The following is a 13,933-nucleotide window of genomic DNA, read 5'->3' on the forward strand; positions in this document are numbered from 1 at the left end:
GGTCATCAGTGATATGCAAAATATCTTTTATTGCAATAATCATATACTGAATACTTTTTGCCACCCTTGGGTGTAATTTTGCATCATCGTAGTCTACACTGGAGTCAGAATCCGTGTCGGTACCAGTATCTGCTATTTGGGATAGGGGACGTTTTTGAGACCCAGAAGGGCCCTGTGACCCAGTCCAATCCGTGGATTGGCTCCCTGCTTTTTCCCTGGACTCTGCTTTGAGCATTCTCTCATGTAATGAGGTCACACTTGCATTTAACATATGCCATCCAATCATGAGTCGGCGTTGCCGACGGAGACACACCACTCATCTGCTCCACCTCCTCCTTGGACGAGCCTTCCGCTTCAGACATGCCGACACGCACGTACCGACACCCCCACACACATAGGGATATATCTATAAGGGGACAATTCCCCAACAAGGCCCTTTGGAGAGACAGAGAGAGAGTATGCCAGCACACACCCAGCGCCAACTGAGACTGGAATAAAAACCTAGATAAAGCGCTTTTTATATGTATAATAAAATAAGAATTTACTTACCGATAATTCTATTTCTCGTAGTCCGTAGTGGATGCTGGGGACTCCGTAAGGACCATGGGGATAGCGGCTCCGCAGGAGACTGGGCACAAAAGTAAAGCTTTAGAACTAACTGGTGTGCACTGGCTCCTCCCCCCATGACCCTCCTCCAAGCCTCAGTTAGGATACTGTGCCCGGACGAGCGTACACAATAAGGAAGGATTTTGAATCCCGGGTAAGACTCATACCAGCCACACCAATCACACCATATAACTTGTGATCTAAACCCAGTTAACAGCATGATAACAGAGGAGCCTCTAGAAAAGATGGCTCACTACAGCAATAACCCGATTTTTTGGTAACAATAACTATGTACCAGTATTGCAGACAATCCGCACTTGGGATGGGCGCCCAGCATCCACTACGGACTACGAGAAATAGAATTATCGGTAAGTAAATTCTTATTTTCTCTGACGTCCTAGTGGATGCTGGGGACTCCGTAAGGACCATGGGGATTATACCAAAGCTCCCAAACGGGCGGGAGAGTGCGGATGACTCTGCAGCACCAAATGAGAGAACTCCAGGTCCTCCTCAGCCAGGGTATCAAATTTGTAGAATTTTACAAACGTATTTGCTCCTGACCAAGTAGCTGCTCGGCAAAGTTGTAAAGCCGAGACCCCTCTCGGGCAGCCGCCCAAGATGAGCCCACCTTCCTTGTGGAATGGGCTTTTACAGATTTTGGCTGTGGCAGGCCTGCCACAGAATGTGCAAGCTGAATTGTACTACAAATCCAACGAGCAATAGTCTGCTTAGAAGCAGGAGCACCCAGCTTGTTGGGTGCATACAGAATAAACAACGAGTCAGATTTTCTGACTCCAGCCGTCCTGGAAACCTATATTTCCAGGGCCCTGACAACGTCTAGCAACTTGGAGTCCTCCAAGTCCCTAGTAGCCGCAGGCACCACAATAGGTTGATTCAGGTGAAAACGCTGAAAACCACCTTAGGGAGAAACTGAGGACAAGTCCTCAATTCTGCCCTGTCCGAATGGAAAATCAGATGAGGGCTTTTACAGGATAAAGCCGCCAATTCTGACACGCACCTGGCCCAGGCCAGGGCCAACAGCTTGACCACTTTCCATGTGAGATATTTTAACTCCACATATTTAAGTGGTTCAAACCAATGTGACTTTTGGAACCCAAAAACTACATTTAGATCCCAAGGTGCCACTGGAGGCACAAAAGGAGGCTGTATATACAGTACCCCTTTCACAACGTCTGAACTTCAGGGACTGAAGCTAGTTCTTTTTGGAAGAAAATTGACAGGGCCGAAATTTGAACCTTAATGGACCCCCATTTCAGGCCCATAGACACTCCTGTTTGCAGGAAATGTAGGAATCGACCTAGTTGAAAATTCCTCCGTCGGGGCCTTACTGGCCTCGCACCACGCAACATATTTTCGCCAAATGCGGTGATAATGTTTTGCGGTTATATCTTTCCTGGCTTTGATCAGGATAGGAATGACTTCATCCGGAATGCCTTTCTCCTACAGGATCCGGCGTTCAACCGCCATGCCGTCAAACGCAGCCGCGGTAAGTCTTGGAACAGACAGGGTCCTTGCTGGAGCAGGTCCCTTCTTAGAGGTAGAGGCCACGGATCCTCCGTGAGCATCTCTTGAAGTTCCGGTTACCAAGTCCTTCTTGGCCAATCCGGAGCCACGAATATAGTGCTTACTCCTCTCCATCTTATAATTCTCAGTACCTTGGGTATGAGAGGCAGAGGAGGGAACACATACACTGACTGGTACACCCACTGTGTTACCAGAGAGTCTACAGCTATTGCCTGAGGGTCCCTTGACCTGGCGCAATACTTGTCGAGTTTTATAAACATGTGGAAGACTTCTGGGTGAAGACCCCCACTCCCGGGTGGGGGTCGTGTCTGCTGAGGAAGTCTGCTTCCCAGTTGTCCACTCCCGGAATGAATACTGCTGACAGTGCTATCACATGATTTTCCGCCCAGCGAAGAATCCTTGCAGCTTCTGCCTTGCCCTCCTGCTTCTTGTGTCACCCTGTCTGTTTACGTGGGTGACTGCCGTGATGTTGTCCGAATGGATCAACTCCGGGTGACCTTGAAGCAGAGGTCTTGCTGAGCTTAGAGCATTGTAAATGGCCCTTAGCTTCAGGATATTTATGTGAAGTGATGTCTCCAGGCTTGACCATAAGCTCTGGAAATTTCTTCCCTGTGTGACTGCTCCCCAGCCTCGCAGGCTGGCATCCGTGGTCACCAGGACCCAGTCCTGAATGTCGAATCTGCGGCCCTCTAGAAGATGAGCACTCTGCAACCACCACAGGAGAGACACCCTTGTGCTTGGTGACAGGGTTATCCGCTGATGCATCTGAAGATGCGACCCGGACCATTTGTCCAGCAGGTCCCACTGGAAAGTTCTTGCGTGGAATCTGCCGAATGGGATTGCTTCGTAGGAAGCCACCATTTTTCCCAGAACCCTTTCATTGATGTACTGAGACTTGGCTCGGTTATAGGAGGTTCCCGACTAGCTCGGATAACTCCCTGACATTCTCCTCCGGGAGAAACACCTTTTTCTGGACTGTGTCCAGGATCATCCCTAGGAACAGAAGACGAGTCGTCGAAATCAGCTGCGATTTTGGAATATTGAGAATCCAATCGTGCTGCCGCAACACTACCTGAGATAGTGCTACACCGACCTCCAACTGTTCCCTGGATCTTACCCTTATCAGGGAATCGTCCAAGTAAGGGATAACTAAAATTCCCTTCCTTCGAAAGAGTATCATCATTTCGGCCATTACCTTGGTAAAGACCCGGGGTGCCGTGGACCATCCATACGGCAGCGTCTGAAACGGATAGTGACAGTTCTGTACCACAAACCTGAGGTACCCTTGGTGAGAAGGGTAAATTGGGACATGAAGGTAAGCATCCTTGATGTCCCGAGACATCATGTAGTCCCCTTCTTCCAGGTTCGCAATCACTGCTCTGAGTGACTCAATCTTGAATTTGAACCTCCGTATGTAAGTGTTCAAGATTTTAGATTTAGAATCGGTCTCACCGAGCTGTCCGGCTTCGGTACCACAACAGTGTGGAATAATACCCCGTTCCCTGTTACAGGAGGGGTACCTTGATTATCACCTGCTGGGAATACAGCTTGTGAATGGCTTCCAAAACTGCCTCCCTGTCAGAGGGAGACATCGGTAAAGCCGACTTTAGGAAACGGCGAGGGGGAGACGTCTCGAATTCCAATTTGTACCCCTGAGATATCACCTGAAGGATCCAGGGGTCTAATTGCGAGTGAGCCCACTGCGCGCTGAAATTCATTGAGACGGGCCCCCACCGTGCCTGATTCTGCTTGTAAAGCCCCAGCGTCATCCTGAGGGCTTGGCAGAGGCGGGAGAGGGCTTCTGTTCCTGGGAACTGGCTGATTTCTGCAGCCTTTTTTCTCTCCCTCTGTCACGGGGCAGAAATGAGGAACCTTTTGCCCGCTTGCCCACGAAAGGACTGCGCCTGATAATACGGCGTCTTCTTATCTTCCAAATGCCGTTTGGAATCCGCATCACCTGACCACTGTCGTGTCCATAACCCTCTACTGGTAGAAATGGACAACACACTTAGACTTGATGCCAGTCGGCAAATATTCCGCTGTGCATCACGCATATATAGAAATGCATCTTTTAAATGCTCTATAGGCAATAATATACTGTCCCTATCTAGGGTATCAATATTTTCAGTCAGGGAATCCGACCACGCCAACCCAGCACTGCACATCCAGGCTGAGGCGATTGCTGGTCGCAGTATAACACCAGTATGTGTGTAAATACATTTTAGGATACCCTCCTGCTTTCTGTCAGCAGGATCCTTAAGGGCGGCCATCTCAGGAGAGGGTAGAGCCCTTGTTCTTACAAGCGTGTGAGCGCTTTATCCACCCTAGGGGGTGTTTCCCAACGCACCCTAACCTCTGGCGGGAAAGGATATAATGCCAATAACATTTTAGAAATTATCAGTTGTTATCGGGGGAAACCCACGCATCATCACACACCTCATTTAATTTCTCAGATTCAGGAAAACTACAGGTAGTTTTTCCTCACCGAACATAATACCCCTTTTTGGTGGTACTCGTATTGTCAGAAATGTGTAAAACATTTTTCATTGCCTCAATCATGTAACGTGTGGCCCTACTGGAAGTCACATTTGTCTCTTCACCGTCGACACTGGAGTCAGTATCCGTGTCGGCGTCTATATCAGGTAACGGGCGCTTTAGAGCCCCTGACGGCCTATGAGACGTCTGGACATGCACAATCTGAGTAGCCGGCTGTCTCATGTCAACCACTGTCTTTTATACAGAGCTGACACTGTCACGTAATTCCTTCCAACAGTTCATCCACTCAGGTGTCGACCGACCCCCTAGGGGGTGACATCACTATTACAGGCAATCTGCTCCGTCTCCACATCATTTTTCTCCTCGACACCAACGTACCGACACACAGTACACACACAGGGAATGCTCTGATAGAGGACAGGACCCCACTAGCCCTTTGGGGAGACAGAGGGAGAGTTTGCCAGCACACACCAGAGCGCTATATATATACAGGGATAACCTTATATAAGTGTTTTTCCCCTTATAGCTGCTGTATTTTTAATACTGCGCGTAATTAGTGCCCCCCTCTCTTTTTTAACCCTTTCTGTAGTGTAGTGACTGCAGGGGAGAGCCAGGGAGCTTCCCTCCAACGGAGCTGTGAGGGAAAATGAGGCCAGTGTGCTGAGGAGATAGGCTCCGCCCCCTTCTCGGCGGCCTTATCTCCCGTTTTTCTATGTATTCTGGCAGGGGTTAAATTCATCCATATAGCCCAGGAGCTATATGTGATGCATTTTTTGCCATCCAAGGTGTTTTTATTGCGTCTCAGGGCGCCCCCCCCCAGCGCCCTGCACCCTCAGTGACCGGAGTGTGAAGTGTGCTGAGAGCAATGGCGCACAGCTGCAGTGCTGTGCGCTACCTTGTTGAAGACAGGACGTCTTCTGCCGCCGATTTTCCGGACCTCTTCTGTCTTCTGGCTCTGTAAGGGGGCCGGCGGCGCGGCTCTGGGACCTATCCATGGCTGGGCCTGTGATCGGTCCCTCTGGAGCTAATGTCCAGTAGCCTAAGAAGCCCAATCCACTCTGCACGCAGGTGAGTTCGCTTCTTCTCCCCTTAGTCCCTCGATGCAGTGAGCCTGTTGCCAGCAGGTCTCACTGAACATAAAAAACCTAAAACTAAACTTTTCACTAAGCAGCTCAGGAGAGCCACCTAGTGTGCACCCTTCTCGTTCGGGCACAAAAATCTAACTGAGGCTTGGAGGATGGTCATGGGGGGAGGAGCCAGTGCACACCAGGTAGTTCTAAAGCTTTACTTTTGTGCCCAGTCTCCTGCGGAGCCGCTATCCCCATGGTCCTTACGGAGTCCCCAGCATCCACTAGGACGTCAGAGAAATGTGTATACACTCACTGCGCCTTACAAATGTCCCCCCCCCCCCCCCTCTATTCAGCCCTCTGTCACCGTGTTCAGCAGGGGAGAGTCCGGGGAGCCAGCTTCTCTGCAGCGTTCTGTGGAGAAAATGGCGCTGTTAGTGCTGAGGGATCAAGCTCCGCTCCCTCCAGCGGCGGGCTTCGGTCCCGCTTCAATATACAAAAAATGGCGGGGGATTATTTCATTTACTGCCTCCGCAGCCTAATGTACCCTGTTGCCAGTCCAGAGGTTTATATTGCTGCCCAGGGCGCCCCCCCTGCGCACTGCACCCATCAGTGCCTTCAGTGTGTGTGTGTAGTGTGTGGGAGCAATGGCGCGCAGCTTACCTCAGTGAAGATCTGAAGTCTTCCGCCGCCTTGAAGTCTTCTTTTCTTCTTATACTCCCTCGGCTTCTATCTTCCGGCTCTGCGAGGAGGACGGCGGCGCGGCTCTGGGAAGAACGGCGGGGTGAAACCTGCGTTCCGACTCCCTCTGGAGCTAATGATGTCCAGTAGCCTAAGAAGCAGAGGCTATCACTGAAGTAGGTCTGCTTCTCTCTCCTCAGTCCCACGAAGCAGGGATCCTGTTGCCAGCAGTGCTCCCTGAAAATAAAAAACCTAACAAAATTCTTTATTCAGAGAAACTCAGTAGAGCTCCCCTGTAATGCACCCGATCTCCTCTGGGCACAAAATCTAACAGAGGTCTAGAGGAGGGGCATAGAGGGAGGAGCCAGTGCACACCCATACTAAAAATTCTTTATAGTGCCCATGTCTCCTGCGGAGCCCGTCTATACCCCATGGTCCTTACGGAGTTCCCCAGCATCCTCTAGGACGTAAGAGAAATCAAGGTTAATACGGTGCGATACATCCAATTGTATTGATCCGCCTTACAATAACCACCAATCAAATTACAGATACAGAAAAACAACAATGGTGCTCCTTTAGCGTCTTATTGCAATTATACACAGATGTGGGGCAAGACGCCGTCAGGTCGACTTCCCGCCACGACACTATTTTCTTCTGCGTCTCTGCTGCTTGGATATGAAAGATACAGGAAAATAAACAGCATAGAGTAAACCCCTGTGGTGCACAGCGTGGTCTGTACACTGCTATAGGCATTGCTAATAATAGTCACAGAACACCTGAGAGCATCCGCCTATTACTGAAAACTGAGACGGTCAGCAAAACGGAAGGTGAGAAAGTGGGGGGAAGGAGGGAAATTACTGGTGCGCTCAGCATGCAGGAGAGTCTGTAAGTCATTCATGATGTGACTGTGGTCTGGGAAGGACAGGGAGAAAGGGAAGGGACAGCAGGCAGATATAAGGGAGAACAGGTATGGTGGCGGTGCAATGTTCTGCAGCATCAGTCAGAGAGATAAGCAGGGGAAGGGAACTATTATCTTCTGTGTGTCTAAGCGGAAAAACAGCAGCACAGAGGAGCAGGTTACAGGCCGGCTGCAGGGTCTTATGTGCAGGAACCATCCTAGTGAAGGAAAACATTTCCCACTGTATGCTTTTACTTCCAAGCGCTCGAAAAAAAAACTTGCGGACACAATTATTCCTTACACACAAAATATTAGAACGTCTTATTTGCTTTCATTAAGTGTTCGGAATAAATTACAACAGCACAAAGCTCGGCGTTACTGCAGAAGGCAATATATCACCAACAAGCTGCATAGTACGGCCAAGTCCCCACAGAGTAACTCTGCTCTGCTGCTCTGTCTGGGGCCTGCCCATTCCTATCTGCTCTGCCTGGGGCCTGCCCATTCCTATCTGCTCTGCCTGGGGCCTGCCCTTTACTATCTGCTCTGCCTGGGGCCTGCCCTTTACTATCTGCTCTGCCTGGGGCCTGCCCTTTCCTATCTGCTCTGCCTGGGGCCTGCCCATTCCTATCTGCTCTGCCTGGGGCCTGCCCTTTACTATCTGCTCCGCCTGGGGCCTGCCCTTTACTATCTGCTTCGCCTGGGGCCTGCCCTTTACTATCTGCTCCGCCTGGGGCCTGCCCTTTACTATCTGCTCTGCATGGGGCCTGCCCTTTACTATCTGCTCCGCCTGGGGCCTGCCCTTTACTATCTGCTCCGCCTGGGGCCTGCCCTTTACTATCTGCACTGCATGGGGCCTGTCCTTTACTATCTGCTCTGCATGGGGCCTGCCCTTTACTATCTGCTCCGCCTGGGGCCTGCCCATTACTATCTGCTCTGCCTGGGGCGTGCCCTTTCCTATCTGCTCTGCCTGGGGCCTGCCCTTTCCTATCTGCTCTGCCTGGGGCCTGCCCTTTTCTATCTGCTCTGCCTGGGGCCTGCCCTTTACTATCTGCTCTGCCTGGGGCCTGCCCCTTACTATCTGCTCCGCCTGGGGCCTGCCCCTTACTATCTGCTCCGCCTGGGGCCTGCCCCTTACTATCTGCTCCGCCTGGGGCCTGCCCTTTACTATCTGCTGTGTCTGGGGCCTGCCCTTTACTATCTGCTCTGCCTGGGGCCTGCCCTTTACTATCTGCTCTGCCTGGGGCCTGCCCTTTACTATCTGCTCCGTCTGGGGCCTGCCCTTTACTATCTGCTCCGCCTGGGGCCTGCCCTTTACCTTCTGCTCCGCCTGGGGCCTGCCCTTTACCTTCTGCTCCGCCTGGGGCCTGCCCTTTACCTTCTGCTCCGCCTGGGGCCTGCCCTTTACCTTCTGCTGCGTCTGGGGCCTGCCCTTTACTATCTGCTGTGTCTGGGGCCTGCCCTTTACTATCTGCTCCGCCTGGGGCCTGCCCCTTACTATCTGCTCCGCCTGGGGCCTGCCCCTTACTATCTGCTCCGCCTGGGGCCTGCCCATTACTATCTGCTCTGCCTGGGGCCTGCCCATTACTATTTGCTCTGCCTGGGGCCTGCCCATTACTATTTGCTCTGCCTGGGGCCTGCCCTTTACTATCTGCTCTGCCTGGGGCCTGCCCTTTACTATCTGCTCCGCCTGGGGCCTGCCCTTTACTATCTGCTGTGTCTGGGGCCTGCCCTTTACTATCTGCTCTGCCTGGGGCCTGCCCTTTACTATCTGCTCTGCCTGCCCTTTACTATCTGCTGTGTCTGGGGCCTGCCCATTACTATCTGCTCTGCCTGGGGCCTGCCCATTACTATCTGCTCTGCCTGGGGCCTGCCCATTACTATTTGCTCTGCCTGGGGCCTGCCCTTTACTATCTGCTCTGCCTGGGGCCTGTCCTTTACTATCTGCTCTGCCTGGGGCCTGCCCATTACTATTTGCTCTGCCTGGGGCCTGCCCCTTACTATCTGCTCTGCCTGGGGCCTGCCCCTTACTATCTGCTCTGCCTGGGGCCTGTCCTTTACTATCTGCTTTGCCTGGGGCCTGTCCTTTACTATCTGCTCTGCCTGGGGCCTGTCCTTTACTATAGGCATATAGTTATACAGGGGTAATGGTCTGTGTAACAGAAGCTATACATTTAGCACTGGCATCTGATGAAGTTTGCCAATTGCTTTATGTTGATAATTGGAAATTATTAGTTTATTTTTGAAATCCTTTGTCCATCCTATCCATTCCGGTGTATACAGGTGTATGGAGGTGGTGCTGGTATTTCTGCACGCATTTAATCTGGATATAATGAGATAAGAACTGTGATACTTTGTATTACATTGTTCCTTGGGCTGCGGCCTGCGTTCTATCTGGCGGTGCAGAGCGCACACGCCACTTACTGCGCACAGTCTGTACCATGCGGTCGTGAGGACTCTCCTTGCCTTCTCAGCAAGAATCAGACCCTGGCCCTGACCTGCGCCCACCTGACGCTGTGCAGAACGCAGATATGCCCCCAGCCTCTCATTGCATGGTGATGCACGGGCGGACTGCACTGAGCAGGCGAAGGGATCTATGGACAGAAGACACAACATTACCAGAACAGTGCAGTATAGCGACATATGGGAACTAATTGCCACGGAGCCTGAGGGAAGAGCAGGAAACCACACAGTAATTACAGACTGTATGTGTGCGAGCGTGTGTATCACAAGTTGCGTCTATCGCCAGGATCAATGCAGGAAGGGATGCTGGGAATGAGTCTCTGATGCTAGATGAATGTAATTACTGTATTCAGGATCAGCGGTGAGGGGTGCACAGCAATATACAGGGTATAATATAGATCTATTTATGGTATGCATGCAGAACAAACAGGCAGTCTTTATATAGGGATAACGTGCTTCATTCTCAGTGTCACCAAGGGGTGTATGTAAAGGAGACAGAGGCAGGCATCGCTAGTTGTGTACAGAGCCCATGCTAGCTCCGGGGGGGGGGGGGGGGGTCAGGTGCGGGCAGAGGAAAACAGCAACAGCACATCCTCTACTATAGCCACAAGGCACCCCTGTATAACACATTAGCTGTGCACTGCACTAACCTTTCAATAAGCATATCCCTAGGAACACCATAGCAAAGAAAGCAGTGCGATAAACTTACGTTGTAAAATAAAATAATATTGTTAGATTGAAGAAATAACGAGGGAGACGAGAAACACAGCACAAGGGCAGGAACCCCGGGAGGCGCACAGAACTCAGTATATCATATTAATGCTTGCCGACTCTAGAATAAATACAAACCCCACATACTGTACAAGGAGAGAGAAATATTCCATTGCAGCTATAATCACTGTAGAAGCTACAACACATCTCCCAGCTGCTCCCGGAGGGCGCGTGATCCCACTCTATTCCCTTACAGCTCCCATACATGGGGGTGACCGCAGATACACGTGCTGCTGATAAACGGGGCGATGAGACTCTGCGGATATTACTGCTGTGAAATGTGCCCAACAGAGGTGTAGACAAAAGTCATCAATGTTTTACTGACTGCAATACCGGTCGCGCACACACTGCGTATGCGCCAAAACACTTATTTGTTTTCATCTCGTGTGTATGGTCTCGAGTGTATGGTAAATATCTCCTGAAAACGAGTGATAAAAGCTGTATGTGCCGCAGATGAGGTGGGGAAGCTGCACTGCTTGCTGGAAAAGGCAGTGTGTGAATGAGGATGAGAAAAAGTGACAACTTAAAGGATGAGCCCATTTGATCACAGTTGTCACAGGTTTATTGGTACACCTGTCACAACAATCTGGGTAAGGCATGTCTACAGATAAACAGCGTTTCCCACTGACTGTCACATGTATAAGTGCGGGCATGTCTACAGATAAACAGCGTTTCCCACAGACTGTCACATGTATAAGTGCAGGCATGTCTACAGATAAACAGCGTTTCCCACAGACTGTCACATGTATAAGTGCGGGCATGTCTACAGATAAACAGCGTTTCCCACAGACTGTCACATGTATAAGTGCGGGCATGTCTACAGATAAACAGCGTTTCCCACAGACTGTCACATGTATAAGTGCGGGCATGTCTACAGATAAACAGCGTTTCCCACTGACTGTCACATGTATAAGTGCGGGCATGTCTACAGATAAACAGTGTTTCCCACAGACTGTCACATGTATAAGTGCGGGCATGTCTACAGATAAACAGCGTTTCCCACTGACTGTCACATGTATAAGTGCAGGCATGTCTACAGATGAACAGCGTTTCCCACTGACTGTCACATGTATAAGTGCGGGCAGGTCTACAGATAAACAGCGTTTCCCACAGACTGTCACATGTATAAGTGCGGGCATGTCTACAGATAAACAGCGTTTCCCACAGACTGTCACATGTATAAGTGCGGGCATGTCTACAGATAAACAGCGTTTCCCACTGACTGTCACATGTATAAGTGCGGGCATGTCTACAGATAAACAGCGTTTCCCACAGACTGTCACATGTGTAAGTGCGGGCATGTCTACAGATAAACAGCGTTTCCCACTGGCTGTCACATATATAAGTGCGGGCATGTCTACAGATAAACAGCGTTTCCCACTGACTGTCACATGTATAAGTGCGGGCATGTCTACAGATAAACAGTGTTTCCCACTGACTGTCACATGAAAGTATGGGCATTTCTTACAACTTTACAAAACTTTGTTTTTTTACAGCTGAGAAGAACCACAGACAGCTATGGCTAGCCTTGTAATTTTAATTATCATATATCTAGGACAGCTTAAAAAATGCTCCCGGAATTTAGGGACTTTATATGTGTGTGCGTGTTTTTATATATATATATATATATATATATATATATATATATACACACACACACTGAAATCCATTAATGTATGACATACTATCCCTCATTCTGAAATATGTTGGAAAAAGAAATACTGTAAATAAAAATAAATGTACTGCATAGACGTCCTCTCATTCAGGCCAGTACAGCGTCACCGCAGTAACACTTATTTATAACTCCCATTACAATTACTAAATAGAAAATAAGTCGCACTGTGCCGCCTCTGTCATTAGTCTTCTCCTCACCGGGCAGTTATACGGGGCGGATTACCAGTGCAGGTTGAGTCGCAGGGTCTGTTCTCCCAGCTACAGTAACCAGAATTTCTCCTGAGTCTGTGATTGAACAGTTCAGGGCGCTCCAACCGTGAGAACCGATCGTGCGACACAACCCGCGGGTAACTGAATCTGCCCCAGATAGTAATTATATAATAAATGTAGATTACACCATCCAGGATAAAGACGCTTTGCAAAAACACTACATAGGAGACTCAAACCAGGATTTTACTATACAATTTACAATTATATTTACCTGGGACAAAGAAAATAAATCCATTTAAATGTCTGTATAAAATCCCTCTCTGAATAACAGGTTCCCCCAATACTGAGTGGCCTTCATTATACATCATTGTAGCATCGCTAGTCTCCCATGACAGCGTCAGTTAATCAATGAACATTGCGTGCCGACTGAATACTTAGCACATGGAGTTTGCGCTACAATTAAATGTTTTGCAGATAATATTAGTGCAGTACTGCCAGCAATTCAGAAACTATAGCGCCTGTATTATTTCTGTAGAAAAGATGTTGAAAGATACCTTAAGCTGCCCTCTTACCTGGGTTTTGGCTATAAAATGGGCCTCCATTGATCTGGTTCTGAAGGGTTGGCTGTGTGGTCATGGATGGAGGACGGCGATATGGAAGAGAGCCTCCTATTGTTGGTGGGGTGTGCCGAGACACGGGCCTGTTCATACTGTAGAACTGAGCAGGATGACCTAGAAGACAGGGCACGGACGACAGCGCTATGAAAGTGCGACCAGGTACAGGACACAAACACAGAATAAGGAGCAACAATTCCCCAGACTACAGTATCACTGCCCTACGTACATACCAGGAGACTTTATACGCATCATATAAAGACAGGAAACCCGTAACATACCCGAGTGACCTTTGTCGCTGCCGCAATACTCAACTTTCACTAATATCTATGGGAAATTCTGTGTTCCACGCCTGGAAGCAGAATCTCACAAGCAAGGCCCACCTGGACATAAGGATGAATGCTTATGGAGGTAAGCGCAGGGACGCGTATAGCAGCATACCGACTAATAAACCATCACCCATAAATACAAGAAACCACACGTGGCGAATGATACAATCTGGATAGTGGTAAAAAGTAGATTCATTGTAGCAACCAAAACCAACCGAAGAAGATATGCCACCATTAGTACAACGGTGGGGAGTGAAAGTAACCTGGTCTGTGACTTATTGAGACTAGATGTGACTGTAATATAGATGAATGGGTCACTCACATACTACATTCCCCTGAACTGAGCCACACTGAATAGATCAGGCCCACCCCATGTACATGTTACAGAGGTTCTGCACCTCAGACCCCTGTATGGGGAATAACCCCCACCCTCCATCTCTGACATTCTGGAGCTTATGTGTAAAACCGCCAAACAAGAAGAGCAACAGCCATGTGGTGCCTCCTAGTGATGTGCAAGAATCTGGTCTCCACCATCACACTCCAAGGTCATCCTCATGGATACCTATGGACCCTGAAGTAGAA

At 49.5% G+C, this 13,933-nt stretch overlaps 1 protein-coding gene across 35 annotated transcripts in view; it reads right to left on the reverse strand.

The window, feature by feature from the left end:
* The window catches only part of ABI2 (abl interactor 2), a 247,883-nt gene that overhangs the window by 48,380 nt on the left and 185,570 nt on the right, over nt 1-13,933 (reverse strand). For all 35 annotated transcript variants that reach the window (XM_063932626.1, XM_063932624.1, XM_063932625.1 and 32 more), the window contains one exon: nt 12,981-13,139. In XM_063932626.1, the coding sequence (XP_063788696.1) occupies nt 12,981-13,139 (159 nt within the window). The remainder of the gene's footprint in view (nt 1-12,980; nt 13,140-13,933) is intronic.

The sequence above is a fragment of the Pseudophryne corroboree genome, chromosome 7 (assembly GCF_028390025.1).
Source record: "Pseudophryne corroboree isolate aPseCor3 chromosome 7, aPseCor3.hap2, whole genome shotgun sequence".
NCBI lineage: Eukaryota > Metazoa > Chordata > Amphibia > Anura > Myobatrachidae > Pseudophryne > Pseudophryne corroboree.